Genomic DNA, 15,101 nt, shown 5'->3' on the forward strand with positions numbered 1-15,101 from the left:
TGTGAGTATCGACATAAACGCATGCTCCAACTGCTCCAAGTCGATGTGTGAGAATTTTTACGTTTTACTTTTACTTCATTTCTCTCGCTACTCTTGTACAATGCAACGTTGCCAGTTCCTCGTTGATTTTGTCGTGAGATTGTGTGTTATGTGTGAGTGCACACGAAGCGCCACGTGTGTGTAGCTCAGTAGTATTCAATTCAAAAGTGTATAATCCTTCGCTTACTTTATTTGCATCCTTTCTCTTTTCCGCGGATCGTCTTTGAGCACGACTGGAGGGTACATAATACCTTAAAACTTATTCAATTTGGTAAATATTTACCCTTATGACAACCTCCCCCCGCCTTGTTAATGACCTTGATCGTGGCATGTTGTCAAGATTACTTCTTAAGTAATCTTAAAAAGGTTTTAAAAGCCATTATAATCCGTTAAAAAGTTATTAATAAAAAAATTGACGATATAAATGGGTCTTGCTCTATATTTTAAAATTATCTTGTATAAATAATTTATTTTATTTTTTACAAGAAGCAAGAATGAGTGTAAAATACCTCCTTCTCCCTATTGCTTACGATCCATGACAAGGTTTTAATAATTCTGTTCCACATAAGTTTTTGACTTTTTATGTGAAGCGATATCCACTTCATATCTCCCAGTGCTTACGACAAAGTCAATAATTGTTCTGTTCCAAGTCAAAGTTTCTGTTTAAAAAAAGTTCTTTATTTATAGCAGAGATCTCTTGAAAGTTACTAGCTATTGCTCCAGGATCTATAATTATCAAAAAGTAAATATGCACTTTTGATTGTAACTTATGTTGTTCATATAAAACTTTTTTTAAATAACTTTTTAACAAGGTACAAACAACCTTAACAAGGTCGAAACTTTGTCAAGATCGCTAGAAGGGAGAACTTGATAACATGTCAAGATCAGTGTCATTGGCGGAGAAAGAAGGTCCAAAATGGTAAATATTTATTTTCAATTTGATTAAATTTTAGTTGATAAATTAATAAAAAATAAACTCATAATTAAATTTATCACAAACATGCAAAAAACTTACAGCATAGATAATGAAACAAAAAAATATAAAAAAGAAAACTCAGGATTTTATATTAGAGAAATTTAAAAATACATTTATTTTTTCTCTCAAAGTATAAACCAATTTAAATCTCAATAAAATAAATTTATTTACAATATACAATATAATACACAAAACTAAAAAAGAATATCATGTATTAGATGTATACATACATATATGTGTATTTATTTGTGTAGGCGCGCATGCGCGCACACATACACACAGGAGCAATTCAATAACACCAGATTAAATTACATGAAATAACGTTTGTTCATTTGTTTAACAATTTTCTATTACTTAACAGTGTAGCTCGCAAAAACAAATTATATAAAATCACACAATAAATTAACTACATAAATTATAATCAAATAGTTAGAATTAGTTGCGAAATAAATGTGAAAAAGGACATAAGATTTATAACGGAGGTTAAACAATCCGAAAATTCTGAAACTATAAAAAATAGAAAAACAATTTTTGAACACAAACTGAATGGTTTTAAACTTTTTTTTAGAAAGTACTTCAAAGTTATAAAAAATGAAATAGAGCGGACAATATTTTATGAAAAAATTTTTTATAACTTTAAAGCACTTTTAGAGCCGTTTAACTTTTGTTTAAGTTTTTAAATCTTTTTCTTTCCTTTATTTTTCTCTTATCTTTCTATCTTTTAGTTTCAAACATATTTGGCTGAAAAGGAAAAAATCGTTTTTTCCTAAAAGCTGTTTCACCTCTTTAAATTGTAATTTTGCAAAAATAAAAGTTTCATAAAAAAACTACGCTACTTGTACATAATTTTTCAAAATTTTCTGAATTTTTTAATTTTCTAATCTCTCTTGTTAAAACTTATACGTGCATTCAATGTCATTTTAGAATCTGCATAACTAAATTAATAAAAATTAATTAAATATCTTGACCAGGAGTTCAAATTATACCAACGCAAAACAATGATATACATTTAGATCTCAGTTTAACAGGATTAAAATAAGTTTCAAAATTTTAGTAACAATATAATCGTACTGCATTATAAAATAACAAAGAGAGATACTTAAATTTATAAGATATTAATCCAGTAATAGAAACGCAATTGGAATGCAATTATGGATGATTAAATCAAAGAAAAAGTTCGACAATGATACATAACTATACGCAGCACTTTAGAAACGTATTTAAACATATGGAAATATGTTCGCATGCGTTTAAATACAAATCTAAAGTAAAAATCGCAAAAATTAAATGCTATATAAAACAATCAACAGTATTCATGTTATAAAAATTAAAAAATTCTATAAACAATTCCCTATCCTAAGTTATTCATAAAATTATGTAGCATTTTTGATTAAAATAAGTTTAAATCCGACTCAAGGTGCATTAATGACGTCACATGCTGGAACTGTTTATTAAAACTTAAAGTAGAGCATGTAGTGTCATTAACCCAACTCGCATTGAGTTCAAATCCACTACAGTAAAAAACACTAATAACTTTTTTCATTTTTAAAATCATAAATTTCCAGTCTTAAATAATTATTAGCCACCAGTATACCATTATATTAATACGACGATTATGCTTTTATCGAATTTACCGCTTTTTTCGCAGCTTCATCCAAATTATTCGCTGTAAGAATAGGCAATCCAGATTTAGACAAAACTTTTTTGGCTTCTGTTACATTAGTACCTGAAAAATAAATATATTAAAAAATACTTAAAATTTATTTACAAATTGTACAAGGATAACATAGATAACATAAAATTGAAAGAAATAAAAAATTTATGAAAACATTAACTAAGAAAATCTAATAAGAACATTAAGCTAATAAAACAGATATTAATAAATGTATTTTACCTTCTAGCCTTACAACAAGTGGTATTTTAAGTCCCAAATTTTGCGATGCTGCAATAATTCCTTTCGCAATCGTTACACAATTCACGATACCTCCAAAAACGTTAACGAGAATGACTTTGACTTTTGGATCTATAGAAAAAAAGCAATATTTGCATTTTGTATTTATATTGAATCGTTCTATTATGTACCTTCACTAAGGATTCTGAATGCCTGAAAAACTTGATCTTCTCTCACATTACCGCCGACATCCAAGAAATTAGCTGGTGATCCTCCATTTAATTTAATAATATCCATTGTAGCCATGGCTAAGCCTGCTCCATTTACTGTACATGCAAATGTAAAAATATATTAACAAAAAAAACTTTCGGATAAACCGCCTATTAAAATAACATTGTGCTGATGTTTCGCAAACATTGCAGCTTGCATCATTAAGACTAGGAACAGTGATACATCAGAGAAAACTCTGTATCAGAACTCTCAGCTTATATCATATAGAATCCACACATACATACATACATACATACATGTATAATATGTATGCATGTACGTACGTATGTACGTCCCAAGGTCAACATGTGGGTCAACGCTCGTAAAAAGATAGAAGGGATCGAGATGAACATAAAAGTCCAATATGGTCTTGGGTTAGATCCACCAATAATCGAGATATTAACGTATGGAATCTGCAAATGATCTAATTAATTTCTATCGTAATTGTGAACAGTAAATTAATAAAAGCTTATACATTCACGATAGATTTTTTCTTCCGTATTATGGCTCGAGCGGATTGAGCTCTTCCCTCGGCGCACTCTCATTCGCATAATTTGAAAAATTAACCTCGATTATTGATGGACCTAACCCAAGACTTAACCCAAGACAATATTGGATTTATGTTTATCTCGATCTCTTCTACCTTTTTACGAGCGTTGACCCATAAATGGCTGTGAAAATCTTAAAACTAAAAATTTATTTTTTGTTTACACATTAACTAATTATGTTATTCGTGTGTACAAGGCGTTCAATAACAAGTGGAAGACAATTTAAGAATTATTCTCTAGATAATAAAATTTTAAAAAGTATAAAAATTGAGATTTCCTTTTTAAATTATAAATACGCGCCTACATTTAGACATATGAGTAAAAATGGAATTTATTTGTAGCGTCGTAAAATTTATTTAATTTATCTAATGTAAGTTTTTTATTAATTTTCACTCTTAAAAAAATACATATAATTTACATATAATTTTGTCATCGCTTTTCCACGATGCTGATTAGTTCTTGGTTGTCAAGTTCAAACGTTGTAACTTGCTTCTGCGCTGTTGTCTGGTGCTGTCAAATTTGACAGTTTTTGACAATTTATGTAATTTATGTAAAAATTGTAAAAAAATTGAAATAAAAAAGTTAAATTAAAGAAAAAAATTAAGAGAGGGAGAATGAGAAGGAGAAAGAGAGAGAAAGCCCAAAGCAGAAACAAACTGTACAATATTAGGTAATAATGTGTCGTAATCTTTATGTAACAACGCAGAACTATCGTCAATACTGTCGCAAGTTGTAACACAACATTTTTTGCAAAGTATCGTGCTGATGCTATAAGTAGAAATCATACTTTTTTTATTATAAGGAAAAAAAGAGGAAAATCTTGAAAAAAGGGAGATTTCTCATAAAATAAGGGAAATTGTGATTGATAAAAAAACAATTAGAGATAATATAATGTTATTATAATATAGAATATTAGAATATAGATGAACATCTACGATTGGTTAGTGTCAATATATAGGCACACTCAGTAGAACATACGAGCAATCGAAGGTGATTGGCTCTTATTTTTAAAGCAACAAATCAATGTCGAATCTTGATAAGACAATAACTCACAGTTGTTCAACTGAACGCAGCTATTTTAAAAACTCAAAACTTGAAGATAGTGTATTCCACGATTTGCACATTTTAGCCGATTTTTGAAAGTCAACGCCTATTGCTTTCCCTTCATCATGAAATCCTACTCTGACAATCGCACAAACAAGGTGCGCGCTACTTTACGTCAGATACGATACATTAGTATCGTGAAATAGTTTGTATCCTTACTGCCAAATGTCAATTTTAAACGCTAATTTTTTAACTTTTATTTTTATTTTTTAAAAATAATTATTTCAACAAAACAAAGCTTTAATTCTTAATTATTAAGTATTTATGATATAATAAAATTCTTCTAAAAAAAATATTATTAAATTATATTTGATTAAGTTTCTCAATGTTCTGAACACTTTTTACTAATTAATAAATAATTAGAATCTTATACAATTTTATAAAAAATGTTAAATTAAAAATATAAAATATTTATAAAAAATATTATTTATACGTCAATTTATTCAATTTCCTTACATATAATTATATTTTTGACAATAGATTTTCTTGTCTGGAAGTATTATTCGACGCGTTTTTTTTTTAAGTAGTAAGTTTATAGTTATATACCTTATTAGGGTAAAAAAAAAGCATAATAATATATATATTAATATATTAAAAACTAATATATATATATATTAATATTAATTTTAAATTATTAAACTTAACTATTACACTTGGGGGATACCATTAAAAAAAACGCGTTGACAATAATATCTCCTAGGTGACAAAAAAACTTATTGCTAAAAATATAATTATATATAAAAAAATTCGACAAATTATATAACGTAAATAATATTTTTCATAAATATTTCATATTTTTAATTAACAAAAATGTCTTTTATAAAATTATATAAATTTCCAATTACTTATTAATTTGTGAAGTCTTCAGAACATTTAAGAAACTTATTCAAATATAATTTAATAATATTTTTTCTAAATTTACTCGCAAAAAACAAGCCACCTAATTTTTCTCAAATTTTTTGAGCATTGTGTTTTCTAATCCTTCGTTTTAGGATATCCCATAAATACTCTATAGAATTCATATCCGGAGTCATAGCAAATCATATTATGAAAAAGTTGTCGTTTTTGTAACATTTTCTTCAAAACGATGTAGCTCTGTTTAAAAAAAACGTAGAAGTTCCAAAGATGGATTTGTTAGGAAATGAATGAGCTTATAAACTATAAACTCTTACATTTTTTAACCAGGGAACTGACTCCCTTGAGTTACGCAATGATAAAAAATTTTTTTCCCCATTTTTTTAAGCACTATTTTCAACGTCCACCATTTTGTAAAACGTTTATTGTAATTCAATTATGATATATATGGTTTTAAAAAGGAAAGTTTGAGCTTTAATTTAAGCTTCGGCTATCTCGATACAATAATTTTTGGCGGAGTTGTCGCTATTAAAAGATATTAAAAAATTTGAGAAAAATTAAGTGAGCAGTTTTTTTGCATGTGGTTGTAAAAAGATTTTATTATATCATAAATAATTAATAATTGAGAATTATAGCTTTCTTCTGTTGAATTAATTATTTAAAAGAAATAAATATAAGTTTTTAAAAATCAGCGTTTAAAATTAAAGCATTGCCATTTGGTAGTTAAGGGTACGGAATATCTCACGGTACTGATATGCCCTACCTTAGGTAGAGCAGCGCACTTATTTATGCGATTGTGAGATTAATGCCCACATTAATAGTCAAACCTTATACTTAAGGTATCCTTAAGTTTATCTTTAAATGCTCTACAAATCATTTCATTGGCAAAATACAAAGTATCTAAAGATGAATTTAAGGAGGTTTTAAGTATAAGGCCTGACTATGAATACGGGCATAAGCTTTCATGATAAAGGGAAAGCAATAGGCGTTGACTTTCGGAAATTAGCCAAAATCGTGGAATACATTGCTTTAAGCTAAAACTTTGTGTGCTGACCATGTCAAAAATAAGGGGAAATAGAGGTGAATTGTGGGATTTAGTGTAAAAAAGAAAAAATTAATGGAAAAAGAAAAATACGATCTCTGTATAAGATAAAATTGTTTAAAAAATGTTTATAAAACGTAACAATTTTTAAAATTATTGAGTTGTATATAATCCAAGCAGAAAACTGCAGAACTATCGTCGATAGTGCCATAAGTTGTCAGCACAACACTTTTTGGCAAAGTGTGCTGACACCATAAGGTAAAATTGTTTAAAAACGTTTATAAAGCAAAACACTTAAAAAAAAATTATTTAATTGGATAAAACTTGAGCAGAACAACGCAGATTATTGTTAATAGTGCCACAATTTGTTAGCACAATACTTTCCTGTGAAATATCGTGTCATTACGATTATTTGGAACTGCACAAAATTATTTATTATTAAAATTTTACATTAAAATATTGTATAATTACATATAATTAGTTTAAAATTAACCAGAACACTTAAGATATCATAATTTTTAATGTTTTTTTATACTTTAGAAGAGAATGTGTCGTGCTGGAACATAAAGTTAATATAACATTTACTATTGATGTCTCCTAAATAATTATAATTAAAAAAATTTTTTTTAAGAGTATACACCTTTCTCTAAAATCATGACCATGTAACATTTAAGAAAAATTTTATATAAGTCAAAAAGAATTGCGATATATTATACATATATTAATTTATATTACACTAAAGAAACAGGGTCAAAACATTTAATATATAACATGTTATGAGTTATTATTAATTTAACACAAATAATAATAAATTAAAGCATAAGTTTATCACCCAAATTTGGCTTTTATTAGCATTGTATCATTAATAAAGTACATAAGAAGTTTTATATACTTTATAACTGTATTTAGATTTTTTAAATGTAATAATTTTTTAAAATTATTTAATATTTAAATACTCATCTCTCAAGTCAATATAAAAGAATATATACATACGTATTAAATTTTTATATATAGATATAGCATATGTTGGTTAGTGCAACATATTTCAAGAAAAATTGAACTAATTCCGAATAACCCGTCCCCTTATCAGACAATTTATTTATCGTAAAAATATTAACAAAATGTACTTTACCTAAGCATCCTATATTACCATCCATTCCAATATAATTTAAGTTAAATCGCGATGCGTCCACCTCTCTGGGATCTTTCTCGCTAACATCTTCCAAGGCAAATAGGTCTTGTTGTCTAAATTGAGCATTATCGTCGAATGCGATTTTTGCGTCTACTGCTATCACTTTCTTGTCTGTTGTCTCCACCAATGGATTTATTTCAACTTGCAAAGCGTCAATGTCCACAAATAACTTCCATAGATTCTTCAATTCGTACATGGCTTCATTGAGAATATCGGTATCAGTAAATCCTAGAAAAATGCAGACGTCCTTCGCTATTTCATCACCGATTCCATGATAAATGTCTAATGGAACAGTTTTGATTTGTTCGGGATGTTTCTCAGCCACCGTTTCAATGTCCATTCCACCCGCTGGAGATGCTATTAACACCGGACCATTATGCTGACGATCCATGAGAATACAAACATAAGTCTCACGCGCGATATCCACCGATTCGGCTATCATAATTTTCTGCACTAGTATGCCATCTTTTGAAGTCTGTTTAGTAATAAGGCGATGACCTAACATATTCTTCACATAATTAGCAACAGCATTACGGCTATTAAAAGGGAAAAAGAAAACAATCAAAATAAATAATAAAATAAAATACCACTTATAAAAAATGTATATAAATTATATGTACCACATCTTTAATGAAAAATGGAATAAAAATTGCTATTTTCCTTTATTATTTTTTAAAATTCTAAATATCTATGCTTTTTCTAAAAGTATTCAAATGTTTTATTAGAAAAGAAATCATGAAAAATATCTATTTATCAACAAATAAAATCTTCTAACTGAAGTAGGAAATATATGTTGATATTTCAGAATTATACACTAATTATTTTTCTGAACGTATTCTGTATTTAATACATCTTCTCTAACATTCATAAAAAGTTTTACAGAAGATTTAAATATATTATAATAAGATTCTGTTGTAAAGTTTCGGCTTTTATTTTAATTATTAGGTAATTGTTTACAATCGTGGCTTTTCCAATTTTAAAGTTTTTCTGCGGGTTTTTTTGTAAAAACCTTTATTATGACTACAACAGTAATAATCAATCGGGGGAGTCCGAAAAATAGGTAACTTAAAAAATAATAATTTTGGGTAATAACTCACTTGGACAATTAGATAGTACAATTAGATACAGTGCAGATGGACACGTTGCAAATGGACACAAAATAATGTACACGGTTCAAATGGACCTGATTTATTTGAACACAGAAATTTTGTATACCGCAAGATTGTACACCGTACATTTCTATCTATACCCTTCTGTTTAAGGCACCCCTACCGGCGAGGTGGGTGCGGGAGGAGGGCCGAAGGCCCTCCTTATTCTCCATGCGCGTGTGTGCGTGCGCGTGTGCGTGCGTGCGTGCATGTGTGTGTGCGTGCGTGCGTGTGTGTGTGTGTGTGCAAAGCATTCTCTGCACCACATGGGTTTGCGACTTTATAAATGGAAAAAAACTATGAAAAAATTATAAAACTATTCACCAATTTTATGTCGCTATTTGGTTAATGTGAAAATATTGGAAACGAACAGCGTGTTCGTTTCCAATATTTCAAAGTCGCAAATTCATGCGGTACTGTATAAGCGTGGACATCATTTATTTTATGTAAAACATTGATATTATGTATCGTATTTATGAAACGTAAAGTAAATGACATCCACGCTTGTACAGTACCACATAGGTTTGCTACTTTTCACACTGTTCATTTCTAATATTTTCGCATTAACCAAATATCGACTTAAAAATGTGTGGGTTAGGTTAAAAAAAATTACGGGGTGCAGGAGGAGGGGCGGAGCCCCTCCCCCGCCCACGCGTTCTCTGCACAACTCTTTGCGAATTTCCATGCAAAACGAGATTCTTATTATATACGTACTCATTTGAATTTGGCGCACTTCTGCCCAGAGAATCCCTAGCGGGAGGGTGCGGAAGGGAGGGCAAAGGCTTTACTTGCACCCCCCCCTCCCGTGTGTGTGTGTGTGTGTTTGTTTTGTATACCACGCATTTTCTATACCTATTTTTTACGTTAATATTATCCGAAATATATAATGAAAACTTTAAATTTTGATTTAAAAAATACTTTTTTTCTTTATAACAGCCAAAACAATAGGTTTACGTAAAAAATGTATATAAACTTTTTGTAGAGCTTTTTATAAGCTTTATTTTTTGTTTCAAACTTTTTTCTCTAAAATCAATATTTCCGAGATATTTAGTAAGAACTGTAAAAACTTTGAAGGGGGCTGAAGGGCAAACGAGGCTTTGTCGCCAAAAATCCTTTTAGGGACTTTCTTCTCTAATCAAGGGTGAGCTTTGGGTAAAATTTCAGCGCGGAGGATTACCCTTTTCGGAACTTTATCCGAACTAATTGCTTAGTGAACAGACTACATTTCGAAACTCATTGAAAAAAAATGTTGTAATTTTTTGTGGTATAAAGAAACAAAAAAAGCTTTCCAGCAAGTTACACAAATCGACACAACAGTATTCCTGCCTTTAATATCACCAACGAGATTCTATTAAAGACTGCTACCCTCTTTCAGTACGGGAATTCGCATTTCTATTAAAATTTAAGTGATTAAGAATAAGAAATTGATAATACATTGGCGCAAAAAAAATAGGACGAAAATTTTGACTAAATTTTTAGGCAATTTTCAAAATGATATAACTTTGCAAAAAATCATCCAAATTGCATAAACTTTTTTTTTAATTGAAGGGAAAAAACTTTACTTTAAGAATTCCTAAGCAAAAATTTGACTTGTTAAGTATGACCTTTCTATGTCGCATAAAAACCAAACATGTTTTTTTAATTAAAAAAGGTAAAAGTTTGTTATCATTTTTCACAAGTTTGTTGTTAAAATCTTGCTAATATTCATCCAGATTCTTAAAACTTATTCTTTTCTAAGTAATAAAAAAACATGTTAATACAATGTTTTTTGTTGGTTAACACGAGTTTGAAATTTGCACTGCATTTTAGGATATTTTAGCAAATAAATACAGTATTTTTTGGATACCATGAAACGGTATCAATATGATATTGCACATTGATATTATTCGTGTTTAACTCAATCATACTGCCATCAGAATTAGAAATGCGTTAAAATTTTTTTAGTAAATGCAGTAAATGTACAGTATTACGATTACAATTCAGATTAAATTTGTGCTTAAAAGTAAAAAATTTATTTTAAATATTGCTTAAAGTAACCTGGAAATTAATGTTTTTTGTATCAGTAATATATATGTTTATTAAAATGCTCTACAATAATAATTATTTCTACCTAGAATAGATATAGAAAAGATTATTTAAGATTAGGAATTAAAACATTATTTAAAATAATATTTAATAATACAAAAAGTACTGATAAATATAAAATATGTTATAAAAGTAATGGTAATAAAATGTATCGTCCCTCTGGTAATATAAGTAATGATCAAAGAATGGTAACAATTTGTTCATAAAAATGTTCATTGATAGTGTATTATTCATTGTGACCATTAAAGTATTCTTAATACATTTTACAATAATACATTTTACTACCACTACTTTTATAGTATATTTATTATTTATCAGTATTTTTTACCTTAGAACTAACAACTTATTTCAGAGTATAAGCTATAAAATATTAGTTTATTAACTGCATATATAGCTTATTCTCATTTTCACTTTGAGAGTTAATATAGATATTATTCTTAACTTAAGAATAATACCCAAATTAATTTGAGAGTAATAATAAAGTTAATTTTCAAGTTAAGGGGATGCTGGACTGCCTCTCAAACTTGATCTAAGTCAATAATGTAGAGTCATTCGTGCACATCATTAATGAGATTTCGTATATATTTCTTTTATAAATTTAAAAATTTTTTTCCAGAATTAAAATACATATATTAATATTAATCTGTGAATTAAACTAGTACTCTGTTTCAATCCTCAGACCGATTCCTCACTCATACATATATACAAAATTTTTTCTGAGGCTTTTTTCTTATATCAAAGCTTCTAGCTCATTTCTGCAAGCATTTTATTATTCTTTCATGTAATAAGATTAGTGCGTACTAGTTATTCGTACAGTCTTTAAAACTTATGTGTTACAGATGAAAGACACGAGACGACTGCACGAAAGTATAATATTTTAACTTTTTTCGTTTTTTACATGAAATTGTAGCCAGGCACTATTTGTTATTGTCTATACTTTAATTCTAGAGAAGGATTTTTAATTCTATGAAATCAGTAAAAAAATAGGCCTAATTAAAAATAATAAAGTTCAATCGGTAAAACAGACGACTCCAGCATCCCCTTAAGGATTATACACAAGTTGAAAGTTACAACAAAACTAAGTGTTCAAAATAACACTTAAATTGAATGATGAATGTTACTTTCGATGCTATTTTTTAAGTGTTTTTCCTATAAGGGATCTTTTACAAGTACTTAAAAAAATCTATTTACTCTTTGGTAAGATGTACTCCACCCTTGAATCCATTATCAAACCAGCCTTTACCACGACCACCAGCTAAGACTTGAGCCTTAATAACAAATTCATTGGCGTCTGCAAGAAACAAAAAGTTGCAAAAAACATTATGTCGATTAATATGCAAATTACAGTTAACATATCAACATGTGAGCTTGATACGCTACATGCAGGAAAGTTATTTTATAAAATTAGTTATAATTATAGTTAAAAATATTCAAAACAATTCGATAGTCATTATTTAACAAATAGAAGATAAGAATATTCTTCTATTTGTTAAATAATGACTATTTAATTGTTTCAAATATTTTTAACTATAACTGTAACTAATTCTATAAAGTAACTTGACCCCTATTAAGTCAGACCTCCCACCAGCAATAAAAAAATTTTTACCCATAAAAAAATTTAGTGCTAATTAGGTGCTGTATTAAAAAATTTAGTCTCGTACAGTTTGGCAAAAAATTCTATTTATAGTGGGCGAGGAGGGCTAGCTTAATGTTAAACTAGCCTCCCCTATGTAAAAAAATCAATACGTGCAGCGCGAAAAAAAGTTGAATGTACTAGAATTAAGTGCTAATTAGGTGCTGTTAAAAGCTACAGAAAACATTTCAATAAAGTAAACAGATTGTCCTTTTGATTGAACATTTGGCCTGTATATTTATAAAAGTAGAAATAAATCTAATTTTATATGCTGTTTTGATTAATTTTTATCTAATCAATGCAAAATAAATTTAAAAAATAAATAATAACATTTAATCGTTCTTTGTTCTTACGAATTTCTTGTAAAGCTTTAAAAGAGGTAATGCCTTTATCCGACCCCAACCTTACCTTTAAACGGTTATAAAACGGTACCTTTAAACAAATGTATACACGTGGACAGGAATACCTGGCCATCCGAAGTCAGCTACGTTCCAGAATTTTTATAGTACATGAAACATATTCACGTAGATAAATGGAACGCAACTAATTTTAGCCAGACATTCTTATCTGTGCACAGTAGAGAAATACTCACGTAGTTTTTTCAAGGCGGAATTTGTTTTGGTTAGGTCATCAACAATAGCAAAGTTCTGCACCGACACACCGGAGTCTCGTAAAAGCTCCTTGCTCTGATATTCTAGCAGATTCAAATGTCTCACATTCGACACACGAACGATTCTTGTGTTCCTTCTGAGCAGTCGAATCGTGCGCATCGAATGACAGAATACTTGAAGCATGGTTAACCTCCACAGATTTCGACACACTGAACGAAATAAAAGACTTTCAATTTCTCGTTCTTGCAAATCACGATTGGCACCGAAGATTCAAACGATTAATCTTTCTTTGCATTTGTGGTTGAGTGTCACAATTAAAATCATTATCTCATTCCTAACATTTCGATGAATAAAGATAATTACCGGCTATTTTATTTTTCTAAAAGAAAATATCCTACTTCCACGTACACTGCGCCCATAGACTTACTAGAATAGACTGGAACAGACTGGAATAGAGTAATAGACCAGAATAGACTGCTTATGAAGGTAGTGGTAGTGGGGGTATCCGTCACTGAGGCCGGTATTCATAGACCGGAATTCACAGTCGAATCTTATTTTGAGATCGTCTCAAGCAATGTCTTAAGATGCTAATACAGCTCTGTGATTGGTTGATGGCATCTTAAGACAGTACTTAAGATAATCTTAAATATAAGATCCGACTATGAATACTGGCCATAGCTCTAGTTTACACCGAGCACTTGGTACGCGTATCAAGTAGTGAATTTAAGCTGATCAGCCAATGATTAAACACATTCACTAGTTATTTACTATTTGATACGCGTACCAAGTGCTCGGTGTAAACTAGGTGTGCTTTCCAGCAAGACACAGTGTAACACAGGCCTAGTTTACATCGTGCATTTGATACGCGTATCAAGTAGTGAATTTAAGCTGATCAGCCAATGATTAAACACATTCACTAGTTATTTACTATTTGATACGCGTATCAAATGCACGATGTAAACTAGGCCACAGTGTCCACTAGTGTGAGCGAGACACACTAACATGTTCTTTCTCACACTAATGGACACTGTGTTACACTGTGTCTTGCTGGAAAGCACACTAGGTCATACGGGTGCGTTCGGGGAGACGCTATTAGCGCTGTAACGTCCCAGCGTCCGGAAAATTTTGTCCAGAATTTTTTTCGCGAAACTTGTCCAGATGCACGCGCGCTGAGTTACCTTACTCATTAATGCGTTTCTATGGCTCTTACTTTCGTTTAAGTTACCGCTATATAATAATGATTAAAATATTAAGCACCAACTTAATCGTATTTTAAAATTACGTATACATATATATATATATATATATATATATCCCATATAGCACAGATTGTTTCAGAAAGCTTTCAGAAAGGTTTCAACCTTTCACAGTTCATGTGCAACAATTCTGAAAGAATTCTGTAATATATATATGTCATTTGAAATGTTTCAACAAAAATATTTCTGAAACCTTCCCAATAAACACATTTTATAGCGGCAATATAACATGGAAGTTACAAGTAATTTAACATTGTTATTCTTGTGATATGTAGGTGCTATATGACATGGAAATAACCTGTTACGTAATATTTGTTATACGCAAGTAATATCCCAGGTAGCAAGCCTACGTCATTTTGACGTCCCAAAATGGTCATATCTGGTCATATGTCGTCAAAATGACCATTTTTTTACATGACCTAAAATTGACGTCATGATGTGACGTCATTTC

At 29.5% G+C, this 15,101-nt stretch overlaps 1 protein-coding gene across 1 annotated transcript; it reads right to left on the bottom strand.

Moving 5' to 3' along the window:
* Window positions 1-1,713: 1,713 nt before the first annotated feature.
* LOC105837453 (succinate--CoA ligase [GDP-forming] subunit beta, mitochondrial) lies at window positions 1,714-13,603 on the bottom strand. Its single transcript, XM_012682242.3, has 6 exons — window positions 13,376-13,603; window positions 12,342-12,441; window positions 7,858-8,453; window positions 3,098-3,232; window positions 2,910-3,038; window positions 1,714-2,741 (listed from the first exon to the last, which is right to left on the bottom strand). Exons 1-6 carry the CDS (start codon window positions 13,575-13,577, stop codon window positions 2,629-2,631), a joined length of 1,275 nt encoding a protein of 424 aa, XP_012537696.1. The 5' UTR covers window positions 13,578-13,603; the 3' UTR covers window positions 1,714-2,628.
* Window positions 13,604-15,101: the final 1,498 nt, after the last annotated feature.

This window comes from Monomorium pharaonis, chromosome 4, assembly GCF_013373865.1.
Source record: "Monomorium pharaonis isolate MP-MQ-018 chromosome 4, ASM1337386v2, whole genome shotgun sequence".
Lineage (NCBI taxonomy): Eukaryota > Metazoa > Arthropoda > Insecta > Hymenoptera > Formicidae > Monomorium > Monomorium pharaonis.